General features: G+C 41.9%; 2 protein-coding genes across 2 annotated transcripts in view; one reads left to right on the forward strand and one right to left on the reverse strand.

The window, feature by feature from the left end:
• WASHC5 (WASH complex subunit 5) overlaps window positions 1-2503 on the reverse strand; it is a 29037-nt gene extending 26534 nt beyond the window's left edge. The window contains exon 1 of the mRNA XM_086609559.1: window positions 2249-2503. Coding sequence (XP_086465685.1) covers window positions 2249-2434 — 186 coding nt within the window. The 5' untranslated portion in view covers window positions 2435-2503. The remainder of the gene's footprint in view (window positions 1-2248) is intronic.
• Window positions 2504-3899: 1396 nt separating this feature from the next.
• The window catches only part of NSMCE2 (NSE2 SUMO ligase component of SMC5/6 complex), a 135256-nt gene continuing 123776 nt past the window's right edge, over window positions 3900-15379 (forward strand). Inside the window, exons 1-2 of the mRNA XM_086609561.1 lie at window positions 3900-3926; window positions 6966-7113. Of these exons, the coding sequence (XP_086465687.1) occupies window positions 6981-7113 (133 nt within the window). The 5' untranslated portion in view covers window positions 3900-3926; window positions 6966-6980. The remainder of the gene's footprint in view (window positions 3927-6965; window positions 7114-15379) is intronic.

The following is a 15379-nucleotide window of genomic DNA, read 5'->3' on the forward strand; positions in this document are numbered from 1 at the left end:
GCAAAATAACTACATAAAACAAATGATAAAAGCAGGTCCCAGCTGCCTATGAAATTCAAATGCACAAAGTACACAGCCTGAATTTTCAAAATCTCCAATCTCTTCTCGTTAGGTAATTCTAAAAATCATGAATACAGGAATGGCGCATTTGCAGTGAAAATATCTGTAAAATCACTAATCTCTGCTTCATAAATGTATCTTTTATGGATTTTGAGGTGATTACTCTGAAAAGCAGCAGCACTGTTGTGCTTCCTTAACATTCAAAAATCTTCCAATTTCAAGGATGGTCGTATTTCTCACCAATTATAACTGTCTGCTTTTAAAATTTCAAGTAATTTGTGTAAAAAAAAGACTTCTAACAAGCACTTAGATCTAAAGGTATCTGGGAAATCCCTTGTGCTCAGGCTCACAGTTAGTGCTTGAAATTTACAGGTCTTACTAAAAAAATAAATATTCCCCATTGCCTTACTGTGTACAATCCAGATACAGTCAGATTAGGTAGCCTCTGTAGCTCCTTCTTAATCATGCTGCAGAATGACACAGGAAACTGCAAGCAGCTTAATTTTTTAAGGGAAATAAGGGTTTTTCATGGACACTACTCTTTGATTTATTTTGTTATTCAGTGCATGTGTTAAGTCCAGTGAATTAACAATCACAGCAGTGTCAAACAGGAAAGAAGAAAGCAGTTTTCACGGCTGCAAAGAATAAGCTACACATAACCAAAGCAGGATGGGCATACTGCCCACAGTACCGCTCCAAAGGAAAACAACCAACTGCACAGGCTCAGAACCTGCTCATGAAAGTATAATTTGAAGTTTCTGCAGGAAATAACAATACTAATAATTACAGTGACCATGAGATGGTGGAGTTTGAGATCCTAAGGGCCGCTAAGAGGGGGAAGCTCAGCAAGCTTGAAACCCTCGATTTCAGAAGAGCTGACTTTCGCCGCTTCAGGAACCTCCTTGGTAGTGTGCCATGGCATAAAGCCCTGGAGGGACTGGGAGCCCAAGATTGCTGGTTGACTTTCAAGGATCATCTCCTCCAAGTTCAAAGGCATTGCATCCCCAAAAGGAAGAAATCAGGCAAAAACACCAGGAGACCTATATGGATAAACAAAGAACTCCTGGCTAAAATCAAATACAAAAGGGGAATACACAAAGCATGGAAGCAGGGACTGGTAACCTGGGATGAGTACAAGAAAGTTGCTCGTGTACTCAGAGACCAGGTTAGAAAAGCTAAGGCCCTGACAGTCAAATCTGGCCAGCGATATTAGAAATAACAGAAAAGGATTTTATAGGTATGTGAGAGAAAAAAGGAAAACGAGAGAGAATGTGGGGCCTCTCCAGAAGGATACGGGTGACCTGGTTACTGAGGATATGGAGAAGGCTGAAATATTCAACAATTTTTTTTGCCTCAGTCTTCACTGGCAACCACTCGAATCACACCACTCAAATCACAGAGGATATTGGCTGGGTCTGGGAGAGTGAAGAACCACCCACTGTAGGAGAAGATCAGGTCCGGGAACACCTAGAGAACCCGAAGGTGCACAAGTCCATGGGACCTGATGAGATACATCCACGGGTCCTGAAGGAACTGGTGGCTGAATTTGCTAGGCCACTAGCCATCATATTTGAGAGGTCCTGGCAGTCTGGTGAGGTTCCTACAGATTGGAAAAGGGCAAACATAACCCCCATCTTTAAAAAAGGGACCAAGGACAACCCGGGAAACTACAGACCAGTCAGCCTTATCTCTGTGCCAGGTAAAATCATGGAACAGATTCTCCTGGTAGCTGTACTAAGGCACATAAAAAATAACCAAGTGGTTGGTGACAGCCAACATGGCTTCACTAGGGGCAAGTCGTGCCTGACTAATTTAGTGGCATTCTACGACAAAGCTACAGCGCTGGTTGATGTGGGTAAAGCAATGGATGTCATTTTCCTGGACTTTTCCCGGGGGTTGGAACTAGATGATCTTTAAGGTCCCTTCCAACCCAAACCATTCTATGAATATGATCAGAGGTATATAATATACAAGACAGCCTAGAAGCAGAAAGTTACCGTGCAAGCATATCCCAATTGCTACTTCAGTTTGGTGAATTTTCGATAAAAACTAAGCAAGTAGGAAGCAGTGACATTCAATTCTGAAGAATGCTAGTAATAAACACAACAGTCAGGAAAGGCTGTTTTATAACCTGAAGCACTCTCATGCAGGACAGCAATGTCTTAAGGAGAAGTTTAAAAATATTTACCTTAAAATAACTGAAATCAAATATAATATCCCCATACTTCTGTTGATCAGCCTTGTCCTTTAGTCTGAAAACACCAGGAATAAATTCAGAAAGTCTCAAAAGTTCTGCAATGATGGCATTTCCACAGGAGACAATCCGAAGAATTGCCTGACCACAGAGATTGTTTTCAGCTAGAAAATCAACCATTGTGGAGCTGGATGTGACAGAGCAGCAGAAGTCTTGCAGTCAGATTCTTATCGTCAGCCTTTATGTTCTTTGAAGAAGAAAGTCTGATAAGAAAACTAGCTGCTCCATTAATAACCTGCAGAAACAAACCCACACACATTCAGAGTGCTTCATATTCATATTTTTGATACTTTAATCTCTGTGGATTTTTAAGCATACTCTCAAATCTTTCCATTTATGAAATCTAAATTATCCACAGCTTTGTAAAAGGAAAAAAAAGGCATCGAATTCATGTTCAGCACATACACTGTGCTTGACTCTGTCACCTGTGTGACCAGGCCAGGAAAGCATGACCTTTTGTACCAGAAAAGCCAAAGACAACTATTGAAGAACAAAACGATCACAAATACTGAAGCAATTGAGACTACGCAAGGAGATGGCTGCAAGGAAAGCAAAAACGTGTTATAAACTGTGTTTATAATATCACTTTAACAAATACAAAGCGACTGTAATAGGCTTTAGCAACAAGGAAAACTTCTATAGCAAATGGAAACGATCCAGCTCCGTTCCTTTATTTATGGCTAAAGGGTTTGCTTCTGTGCTGTGGTTGCATTTCCTGGTCAGTTTTATTTATTGACATGCTTCCTGCAAGATACGGAGTGCGGCACTGCTAAAAATAAGTTTTTATGCTTAGAAACACTTGTGGGAGGTTATGAATTGACTTGACTTTTCCCCAACAACCTTCCGAACCACCGAGGCAAATTCAAGAGGACAGTGCCTCTTCTGCCCCAAAAGCAGAACCGGGAGCCCGGCCTTCCCGCCGCGCGAGGCGCGGGCACCATCCCCGCTGCGGCTCCAGCGCAGGGCCTGGAGCGAGCCCCGAACCCACCGCAGTCGGATCGGGCTTTAAACCGCACCCCATCCCCATCCCCATCCTCATCCTCATCCCCGTCCCTGTTCCTGTCCCCGTCCGCCAGCGCGAGTCACCGGCCCGTTCGAACGCTGCCGCCTCCCTCTCTCCCGCCCTCCCTCCCTCCCTCCCGGTCCGAACCCCGCCTCGGGGCAACCGCCCCGCCGCGAGACCGACGCCCCGGCGCAGCGGCGCCGCTCCCGCTCCCGCCGCCTCCCCTCGCCGAGCGGCCTCCCCTCCGGGGCCACCCCCGCTCGGCGGCGCTCACCCTCCCCCGCCGCCGGTGCGGTGCGGTGAGTGGGCAGCAGCGAGGAGGGCGCTCCGCTCCCTCAGCGCCTGCGGGCAGGAACGGCGGCCGCCTGAGAGGAGCTGCGGCAGCAGGTGAGCACCAGGCAGCGGGACCGGGAGGGAGCGAGGGAAGGAGGCGGCGGCTCCTCTCCCATCACATGACGGCGCCGTCATGTGGAGAGGCGCCGGCTGATGAGGCGGTTCCGCTGCCCGCCTGGACCGCCTCCGCTCGCCCGCCTGTTCCTGCCGAGGGGAGAGTCGGTGCGGGGCCACCGCCGGGCCAGGAGCCTCTTCAGGCCTCAGCGGCTGGACTAGGTGGGTGGCCGCCATCGCCGCCCGCTTCCCCGCGGGCGGGGCGAGCGGTGTTCTCCCGGCCGAGGGAGCGCGGAGGGGATGCGGGGCCGTTGCCCGCCGTGCGTGACTGACGGGGGCAGGGCGGGCTGGTTTGGCACGGACGGGGCAGGGGAGTAGGGCGAGGGGCCGGGAGAGCAGCGCTTCCCGCTCGGTGAGCTCCGCTTCCGACCTTCGCGGCGGGGAAGTAGCGTCTCCCTGGGATAGATGGTCACCGCGCGAATCCAGAGGGTGGAAACTAACCTGGTAGTCAGTGAGCACTTGTCACGTATGGATCTTGTCCTCCAAAAGTAACACTTTTTCCCTTATTTCTGCTTTATAGTTTGGGATGATGCATAGGGAGATGAAGTCATTCGCTCGAATCTTTAAAATAAGTGACAGAATAGAAACAGTTATTCCAGTTTGTTTGGTAATCCTGTCTGGACCATCCAGTCACTTGTTCGAGGAAAAAAGCCTGCCTCGCTAGACTCACTTGGTCTCCTTTTCAACTCTGATTTTGCTGATTGTGTTTTCCAGAAGTGAGGGGATTGGGGGCTGGGAGTTGCAAATTTTAAGTGCTTCATTCATGCGCCCATTGAAGACCTTCCTGGCAAAAAAAAAAAGAAGTGCTCTAAAAACACTGCTGTGAAACGAATTCCAATGAGGAATGTGGCTTTTCCTCTGAAGGCAGAATGGGCAGCTGCAAGCTGAAATTGGAGAATTCACTTAGAAAATTCAAGAGTGAAATCTTTGCTTGAGATCATAAGCAGTTTCTAAGAAAAATAATCTTTTATTTAAAAAAAAAAGGAAAGTTTGTCCAAGTACTTAATTGACTTTCCAAAAGACAAATTGAGATGAAACTACCAATGTAATGGAATGATTTAATATTGTAAACAACTTCTATTCCTGTATAGTTTACTCAGTGCTTCCACAAATGCCAAGAGAATGAAGAAGCCTTTTTAACTTTTCACTGTTGTTTTTTTTTCAGATTCCTGCCTTTCACAGTGTGTATCTGTGCAATTTGCAAAAGAACAGCAGGCTTTCTCAGTGAGGGAGATTTACCAAGTTCAAGAAAGGAATTAGTTTCTCACTGTTAACTTTGATGCACTAAATGGGCCCAGAAAGATAAAGCTGCTATTATGTGACTTTTTAACAGTGTATATTTGAATCACAGAGGTTCTATACAGTTTTGCTTAGATGGCAAATAGGCACTTTAAAAAAAAAAAAGTTAAATGATGTAATAGCTGAAAGCATTTGTTATTAAATCTTTAAGAGTGTCTTTTTTGTTTTCTTTCAATGAGTTCTGTAAGGAACTTTTTCCTTGTCAGTTTGACAGCTACTGAAGATTTCTAAAGGTGGCAAACACTGTCTTGACAAGGAGAGCATGAACTGACATAACTGAAGCTGTTGTTGAAGGCCACTGCCTCCTCTGTGGCAGGATGCACCTTCAGAAGGGGATAGAGAGGAAAGCAATTTGTATGTAATTCAGAAGTTCAAGTTGTGGTGAACTTGAACCATCACTGTTGTTAAAATAATGTTGGAAGTACATGACCTAACAACAGTGTCCTAAAAGATAGTCTTGAGTGGCCAAGCACGTTATTTAAAGGGAAAAAAATAAAAAGATACGAAAGAAAACATTAGGATAGAAGAAAGCATGACAGCAGGTATTCAAGTCTTGTAGTCTGTGTGATATTCTTGAGGAATGTGGCAATGTTGTTCAGGTTAAAGTGAGCAAGATTTAGTTCTGGAATCCCAGGGAGAGTAGTAGAGGGAGATACAGCCTTAGATATGCAAAGCTTTGGCAAGGTTTTGTCCTTTCTGTTTGGATATTTTTCATATTTCTGTTGGATTATAGCCTGTTGAAGCCTATTGTTGATAGAACAATTCATCCCCTTGGTATTTTGTGTAGAATTCAGATAAAACTTCTCGTATATCCCAGATTTCATTGTGGATTCCATTCTGTCCCTTCCCCAATATGATCTCAGTATAGTCCTTGAACGTGCCAGTTATTCTTTGCATGGACTAATGCAGTATTTCTCTCTATCCAAGACTTTTGTTTTTGTAAACAACTGTGTGTCTGAAGCTGAGCAGAACTTTCCTTATCTCCAGCAACTGAAACTACAAAACTCTGCCCATCATGTTCATGTTTCTTAAAATAGCTACATGTTGTCCAGGCAAGTTATGGTAAAGCATGAAGAAGGAAGAGCAGAAGGTGGAATTTTTGAGAAGAAACCAACTGATATGAGCAGTATGGATAGGCACAGCGTAAGCAAACCCACCTGAAGGTCATATTACTGACAGAGGAGAAGCGGTTAATCCCCGCAAGGCTGTAGGTTGTGAGTCTGTATTGGAAAGACAGATGGTGGTAAAGAAGATAAACGTGATTCCTGTGCAGCACTATTCTGTGCTCATGGAACACTGGTACTAAAAGTTCAAGGCATCTTTGGGGGAAGTAGGTAGTATTTGTAAGGTGTTTTTTTTTTTTTTAAATGGTGCTAGATGTTTTACTGTTAACTTCATTTTTAGAAGAGTGGCCCTTTTTTAGATTATTTTTTCCAAGGGCCAACTGTTGAAACAGGCTTGTAGCTGATGAAGCTGGATTGGATGTGAGGAGTCATATTTCTTTCTTGCCTAATTCCTAACGTGCCTAGAAAACACAGACAAGTTTTTGGGCATGTGGACTTCTTTGGATCAGAAATAGAGCTGCATTTTTCAAGTGAACATAATCATTGAGTTTGAACCTCATTGTGGTTTAGCAATAGGAATGAGCAGATGAAAACGGCAAGTTGCTTTTTGTGGTGTAGTTTTGTTTAATATTGAATAGAAGGTGAGTTGAAAACCTCTGGTGAATTGCAGTTCCACTGAAATTACTGACATCTTGGGAGCTAAGATTTCATCCCTGCTCTTTGATGTTTCAGTAGTTCTGTTGGCACTGCTTTATGGTTAGCTGTCTGTACTTCTACTCTCTCTCCCAGATTCTTTGGGAGTAAACTCCATTCAAAATGTTGTATCTGTTATTTCTAGAGTAACGATTTCGAGATGCCAGGTGGTACAAGAATCTCATTCAACTGTGTGAATTCCAATCTTTCATCTCTGAAAAACTGCCAGTCTTACATAAATACGGGAATGGATATTGCTACCCGCGTTGCCTTTGACCTTGTGGAAAGTTTCAGTAAGTATGTTCTCTCTTGTATTGCATCCTGACTCTGACAGATGAGTCCTAGGCCCACACATTTTGATTTAGTTTCTGTCAATATCTATCATGGTTAAAGGAACTGTAGCTCTTCTGGCTAGACCAGGGTGTTTTCATTCCAATCATTTCATTGACTTAAATGATAAATTCAGTGAAAATGTAAATACCAGGCAAACATTGTCCCAGCTTTTATAACACCCAAGAGTAATGAAGTTCCAGTGGTTGTTACCCTACAGCTTTGTAAAAACTTTAACGTTGCTAACAAGGAAGAGAAGGCCTCTTAAGTGGGTGAATAAAATGACTTTTCATTCTAATACTGCTTCTTTGTGTGTCTTATTCGATGCTTAGGGCAAGATACTTTACAATAATGGTAATGATTTTGAGTACAAACCTCGAAACGCCTGTTAGGAGATGCAGTTTTTTTAAATGCTGTCTCTTACTCTGCTGAAAATCAGGCCCTTTTAGGGTGCTCCAGTTTGGGCATTTGCAAAGTGGGGTACCTTAAATCCGTAATCACTTCTAATAGTCTTGTCATTGCTGTTTCGCAACAGCTGCTGCAAAGCTACTTTTCAAAGACAAACAGTAGGCATCCCATTTGTCAGTCTTTTTAGATCTGTGATAATGCTTTCACTAAGAAAAAAAAAAAAAAACTTTAAAGCTCCAAAACCCCAATAGTTTTAATTATGAGTGGAGGGTGGAGAACGAGAATCCTCTGAAAGAAAAGTTTTGCCGTTGCACTCAACTGAGCCAAGGTTTATGTACAAACAAGATGAATGCTTTTCTCTTTCTCTTGTGTGATAGTTCTCTCTGCTTTGACGTTTTATCCATACTGCTGTCAGGGACAATTGACATGCCATTTCTAGTGGGGTAGCGGAAATCGAAAGCTGGTCTGAACAGTCAGCTGGGGATTCCCTTTGAGGTAAAACTGGTATAACCAGTTCTTTTTTCTCTCTGCTTTTGCAGTCACCATCTCTCCTACTTTGCTGTAAGTGATACATGGAAATACACCGAATGTACTGAGCTCTTTCAGTCCCAAGACTGCAGAATGATCCACAGAAATCAGTTATTTGTACAAAAGTTAAAAGCTTTGATTAATTTCACCTTTCAGTAGAACCCCCTTTTGCATTCTGATGTGGAGGGGCGAAAGGCAACTTAAGCTCCACTGTGCAGGTCTGCGGCTGGAAGTCTGTGCGTTATACTCCTAGGAAATGTCGTTATCTTCCTCACCTGCGTCTGACACATTAATCTTTAATTACAACCTTGAAATTATTTTGTCCGTTTCATTCAGTAACCAAAAGGACCATATTTAGCATTCTGTCCTGAGAGGAGGAGATTACTCTTGACGAAACACCTGTGGTCATTGTTACAGTTATATCACATGACTGTAAAACAGCTCCTAGACCATAGCGCTCATTTTATTCTAGCAGGGGCAACCTCCTTGTAGAATCATAGTTAGAGAATTATCAAGCACGACCTTTTAACATAGTCCATCCCATTGCTCTACAGGAAAGGTATTCCAGACTTGAATTTGTAGTTTCTATCTGTTTGGTCTGTTACGGTGTTAGCTTTTTACTTACGATAGTTGTTGTCTTCACTCCTGTGCTTTTCCTTGCAGCTGTATGTATGTGTGCACATGGAACAAACAAATGAGTGAAGCTCCTCACTTTTATAAGGTTTGGTTTTCACTCCCCTAACTATTCCACTTGGACTTGAAGTTCTTATGTTCCTTGTACAATGTGATCAGGAAAGATACAGGGGGTTTGTGGCATGACATACTTTCGGTAAACAGATACTTTTGGTGTTGTAGCATCATCTGGTCCACCATACTCGACTGTTCAGCTCTTAACCTCCAACTCATATGTGGTGATTTCTATTTCTAGAATTGTTACTCATCTGTCCTACTTTGCCTTCATGTTCTGAGGCAAAATATTAATTTTGTGCCAGCCTTAGATAATATGTTTCTGCATTCTTTTTCCTGTCTTATTTGCCATTTGTTTTAATTACCTTTACAAAATCTAACTTTGTCCAGCTTCTGACAGATTTCCTTACCAGGCTTTGCAGTAGCAAAGAATTCTATTGTGACTGTTATTTTGGTTTACAAGCACTATTTCTGTGAAAGTATTTTGTTCCTTTGAACTTTCATATTTGACAACTCTGTTTTTGGGAATAGTACCATAAATTTTCATAGCAAGTACATGAGAGAAGTTATGTTTACATCTGAAGATAAATAACTGACAAGACAGGCAAAGTTAGTGCAGTAAGTGATGTTTGTTTCTTCTCTGAATTGCTGTTCTCCACAAGCCCAATCCTGAAAACATTTACTGGTAAGCGTATTTGTTAGATAGTACACAGTAGTGTTTACTGGACTGGCTACTGTTTAATGCAGTATCATGGAGGGACTACCTGTAAACGTTCCTGATGCTCAGATCTGACTGGATCACTTTTCCCCTACTTTCTGAGGTTTGTAGTGTGCTTCCTCTGGCGCTGTATTGGAGGTGCTTTGTAGGCAGCAAACACCACAGTTGTGAGTTTTTTAACAATTAAAGTGTGATATGTGAAAGAACCTGTGTGTGATTTTTTTCTAACTTCAGAGCTCTAGTAAAGCAGAGAAATATAAATTAAGAAATGTAAGTTTTCTTTGACATATTTAAAGGGATTTTATGGTATGCCAATTTTGTGACTGTTCCCCGGTTCAGTAAAAATCAGTTCCCGCATATTAGCACTGTAGGGCTAGAAAAGGCTCTTCAGTTTCTGACGTGTTTAGGGAGAACGGTGCGAAGAACGCTTCTAAAGGATGTAAACAGAAATCAATGTGATGTTTCGGCTCTTTTATGCATGTGTGTGAGAAAGCAGCCACGGTTGTTCCGGTGGAGTGAAAACGCTCACTAGGGGGCAGAAGAAGATAGGAAGTAAGTAGTACTTCCATTGCAGCTACAAAGAGCACTGAAAAGAAACTGTTCTCTTTACCTCTCTGTTACTCTGGCCGTGATGCTTGAGTGGCCTAAAGTCCTCTGCAATAAAACCATCCAGAGAACAAAGGACTCTTACACTGGTTAAGAAAACTATAAAATCCTCTCAGAATGATTTTGAATTTAAGCTTTGTAAGCAGATAGTGGTAGTGTTACATAGTATAAAGACGGAATAAAACTACTTGTTTGATTGTGAAACCAGAGGGCTGCTGATAGGAATAGGTGCCAGACTTGTAGGGAGGAATTGACTCAGGATATTCCATGATTTGTAGTAACCTCATAACCTATAGTAACTTTTCTTCGGACATTCAGATGCTTTGCAAACACAGGCTAAGCCTCTCAACTCTCTGGGAGGTAAATAATGGTTACAGGAATTACTTACTTCACCACCACTGAAGTAAAACTTTTAGGTGAATAATGGTTGCTATATAGAAACATTGCAACTGTGCGATAATCCAAAAGAGAAAAATAAAGTTTCCTTCAACTGACTGAAACAAATGAGAAAACTTTATTAGAGAAGATAAGAGATTTTTCACTTGGACATCAGGGACATCTGTGGTGATCCTATAGCAGTCTTCCAGTACCTGAAGGGGACCTACAAGAAAGCTGGAGAGGGACTTTTGGCAAGGGTATTTAGTGATAGGACAAGGGGCAATGGATTTAAACTGAAAGAGGGGAGATTTAGATTAGATATAAGAAATTTTTTACAGTGAGGGTGGTGAGGCACTGGAACAGTTTTCCCAGAGAAGTTGTGGATGCCCCAACCCTGGAAGTGTCAAAGGCCAGGTTGGATGAGGCTTTGAGCAACCTGGTGTAGTGGAGGGTGTCCCTGCCCATGGCAGAGGGGTTGGAACGAGATGATCTTTGAGGTCCCTTCCAACTCTAACCATTCTATGATTCTATGACATCAGATTAAATTGCTCACTCATGAATAAATATCAGAATATTACACATTTATTTTGACATAATGTTTGAAAGCTTCAGAACTAAATAAAACATTGGGGTTTCAACAATAATTTTGTATGGAGAATGCCTCCTGTTTAATTGAGACTATCTTTCCTCTCTGCACCATAATTTCTTTTAGGAAGTTGCCATCTACCTACTGACTTCAGTCCTGCTTAAATGGAATTTATCTGTTTCTGGGTAAAGGCAGCATGGCTGCAAGCCAGTACACGTACTGATGCTACCATTGATTACTGTGCCTACTATTCATTACTGTGCTGCTGTAGTTACATATATTCTGTCTTAAGAGCCCTATATACATCTGTTCATTATATTCTTAAAAATGAACACTTTTGCTCTTCATAGTTAACATACATGAGGCCATTATTTTCTGGCCATAACAGAAGAGACTTTTAGTTTGGATATAGTTCTCGTGTTTGGGGTTCTTTGCTTATTTTTTTTTCTCCTACATATTAATTGTGCTCAGAACTTCCTATTAACTTGATATTTTCCCCTGTAGCTTTTGACTTTCTGTTCTGGAAACATAAAGCAATCTCACCGGACATAGCTATTCCAAGGAGTATACAACTGTTAGAGAAATTGACAGGGGAGGAAACATTCAACTAAATACTTATACATTGTAGTGCTGCAATAAATAATGGTCAGAGAAGTCTAGAAAAGTGAGGCAATCAGTTTCATATATGAATTGCAATTCAGATGACTCTGAAGATCTAAAGATTTATTGCCTCTTGTCACATGGTCCCACATTTTGAAATGTAGGACAGAATGTACCAATTAATCTAATTCTCCATGACCTTGAATGAGTCCGTTTTACTATTTTATGCAAAATAATAATGCTAATAAAAACAATGCTTTCCCATTTCATATAAATAATGGAAAGATTTAATATCTGATACTTCTAGGCAGATTAACATCCATCTCTACTTATGCATATAGTTCTCCTGACATCTGTTTGCAGCACACAATAGTAAATTTAAAATTATTCCTGTCCATTTAAGCTTTATTTAATGCTGTGATATGTTTTGGGAATCTCAGTGAGAGATAATGTCGAAGTATGGATTTTTTACTGTGGAATTGTAAATAATAACAGACCTCACATGAAGAAGTCAAAAAGAAAAGATTTCCCAGTAGAATTAAAAGAGTCTGAAATGTCTGTGAGGCTTCTAATTATATAAACACTCAGAATCTGTTCCCAGCTTTGTACTACCTCCCCTTTCTTTTGTGCCTTCTAGCATCTTGTTCACTGCCGCTGCACTCTGGAGATAGATCTGAAGTTAGCTCTAACCACAGTGATTCCCAGTCTCTTTCCTCTAAGGAGCTCGCTGTTCACCATGTGCTGTAAGGATGAGATACTTAGACTACTGTAAGGTTCAGTGCCAACATTGCACTTAACCAAGTCTTAATCTCGTTGGTGATTCTGTGCTCTGCTTAGTCCACTAATACATTTACATCCATTCCGTTCTAGTCCTGTATAGATTTATGAAAAGAAATTACTAATGTTAAATGTTCAGGTCAGGCATTGCTCATTTATGAACATGTACGATCTCTAGCAAAATAAGGCAGAGTTTCTATTAACTGCTGTTTATTTAGGTGAAGAATAATTTTAATGCATCTGATTCTGAAAACCCTTTATTTTTCGAATAACTTTGTTGATGTCCATGAAGTTAAGTTGTTGATTAAAACCTCCCTGTCCATTGAGAATCTGCACTTTTAGCATTGAGCATCTTCATGGTGGTGTGTTGTGCACATGTGCTGGCAAAGAGACAAAATTTGAAAAGATCCTGTAAGGGATTAAGGATCCGTATCTAGAGGTGAAAGCTAGTTTCACCAAACTGAATGTGAAAGGGAAACAGCCAATTTAAAAGCTCACTTTATTTAATAAGTTAAAAAGAAAGGTAAGTCTTATGTCCACATCAGTCTTTCTGATTATCTTTAGATACTGACATTGTCTAAAGGTCATATTTTTCTCTTCTTTCAAGAATGCCATTGTGGTATATAAACATTTTAAAATGTTACTATATAAAAAAACCCCACATGTAAGCAGAAAAACAGACTAAAACAGACTGTGCACAGTTGGCTTCAGTATGTCCTTCCCATGCTCAAAACACTCTCGGATGTTCTGTGGCCCAACCTAGCAAAATACTGAAGGAAAGGATAAATTGAAATCCTTGAGTGTCCACCAACTTTCAGGGTGGTCTGTGTATTTTAGAGCTTAAGCACATACTTATATCCTTTGCTGGACTGGAGTCGTAATAGATATGTAAACTGGAAGGTGATGCTGTTCGAAATCAGTTACAATGCAAGTAAAATAATCTAAGTTCTACTGTAATTTGCATCTTCCTAACTTTAGCCTCGGTCTGTTGTTTGAGCTTTAGTAGTTGTTGCTCACCAGCCTGGGCTGCAGCACCAAGGACGCTGTTGCATCTTCTGCAGCCAGGAGGAAATGGCCTGCCTCTTGTAGGCAGGGTCGGTACCTTGAGTTGATTAGTAATTAGTTCATTATCTCAACTCAGTCCAGATGGGTAATAATGACTGGATGCCATAATTCCCCCTTTTCGTTTTACAATTTTTTGTTTTCACGAAGGCTTTACAGTGAGCAGAGACCCGGCCCATTCATCCAACTCCAGCACACTTCCCTCCCGCAAATACTGCATCGGGGCTTGCGGCTTTACCTTCTTCTCCGAAGGACTCTCGCTCGGGCTCCCAGCTCCGGCTCTTTTGGCTCAGGCTCTCAGCTCCGGCGAGGGAGTCGGGGCTTCCCAGGGTCTCATGGATGTATCACGTCAGGGTCACCAGTTGTTGCTCACCAGCCTGGGCTGCGGCACCAAGGACACTGTTGCATCTTCCACAGCCAGGAGGAAATGGCCTGCCTCTTGTAGGCAGGGTCGGTACCTTGAGTTGATTAGTTAATTAGTAGTTCATTATATTCAACTCAATCCAGATGGCTAATAATGACTGGATGCCATAAGTAGTGTGATTGAAAAAAGAATTCTCTAAGTCAGTACTTGTTTGGGAACATCTCTCAATGGTAATACTCTTTAGTATTGAACTTTAAGCCCTGTGTTGACACATCTGCACACTGAGGAACAGCTGTTTGCACTGCTAATTAACATCTAATTTAACTTCTCCTAGTTACTGAACTGTCTTTACTTAAACAACTTAAAGTAGTTCTATAGAGTTAGAAAGCACTGCTGGACATCCATGTGAAGTACTTGAAGGATAAATCTTATTCTCTGGTTTTGGAATTAGTGTAACCTGCTATGTGTGTTGACCAATGTGCTGATAATGCATATGCTGGCTCAGTATAGATCTGCCATATCCAAGACAGGCATCCATTCCCAGCTCTGCTCAAAGTTATGGATGTGAATTCTGTCAGCTTGCTGAGGATGACAGTTTTATCTGACTCGTTGGGAGAAAGCAGCAGAACCTTCTCAAGAATATGGGACTGTGAAGTATGGAGAGCTGTAGATATCGGAATGAAGAAGATATTAGCTCATGGTCATCTCCAGGCTTCCAGCCCTGCAGCTTGCTCTTTAGAGGGGCTGTTGCTTTTGTCTGGGCTGGAGCCAAAGTTAAGTGGGACTGGGAGGAATGTCTAGTACAAATGAGAAATAATTGAGAAGGCTGGAGAGTATGCTAACTGCAGACAAGATGATAAGAATTTCTTAGAATGAAACTTCTGAAAAGCATTTTAAAGCATTAACAGATAGGGTTTAGTCTAGTTAGCTGAACAGATTTTCTAGTAGAGAGTAAGATGCTTCCTTGATGTCTGGGACTTTCTTCCAACTGCACATCACATTCCCACTGTGAAGTGTAGAGGCCCTGGAGTGTGGAATAGCTGGGTGGGAAGCAGTTATTGCACCCGAACTCTAATAATATTTGGAGAAAAAACCTGAGCTGCTTTTCTTTTCTTCAAAAACTTGCCCTAAAATGTCTTGCTCAGCTGCTACCCATGGCTGCTTGCCATCTGTATGACATAGCAGTGATCTTCCCGTAGCAAAATCTGGATCTGCGTGAGAATTCCTCTTCCTCTTTTTCCACACTTGGAAGGATTTTTCTGCTCACCAGTGTGTACAGGGAAGGCCTCTGTTCTAGAGCGTTAGTGATACGATTCTTTGGCATGTGCCCTAGATCAAGTTAGCCCTTTACAGCTCTGGCTTTTCCTGCTTGTCTGCTTGTTTCCTGTTGCATAACCTGCTCTCTCTGCCAGCAGAGCTTACCTCAAATCCAGCCGCTTATCCTATTTGTCTGTTCCCCTTGCTCCAGAGCTGTCCCTGCACTTTTCTTCTTGTGTGCTGCACTGCATCTCACAT

Source organism: Tauraco erythrolophus, chromosome 3, assembly GCF_009769465.1.
Source record: "Tauraco erythrolophus isolate bTauEry1 chromosome 3, bTauEry1.pri, whole genome shotgun sequence".
Classification (NCBI taxonomy): Eukaryota; Metazoa; Chordata; class Aves; order Musophagiformes; family Musophagidae; genus Tauraco; species Tauraco erythrolophus.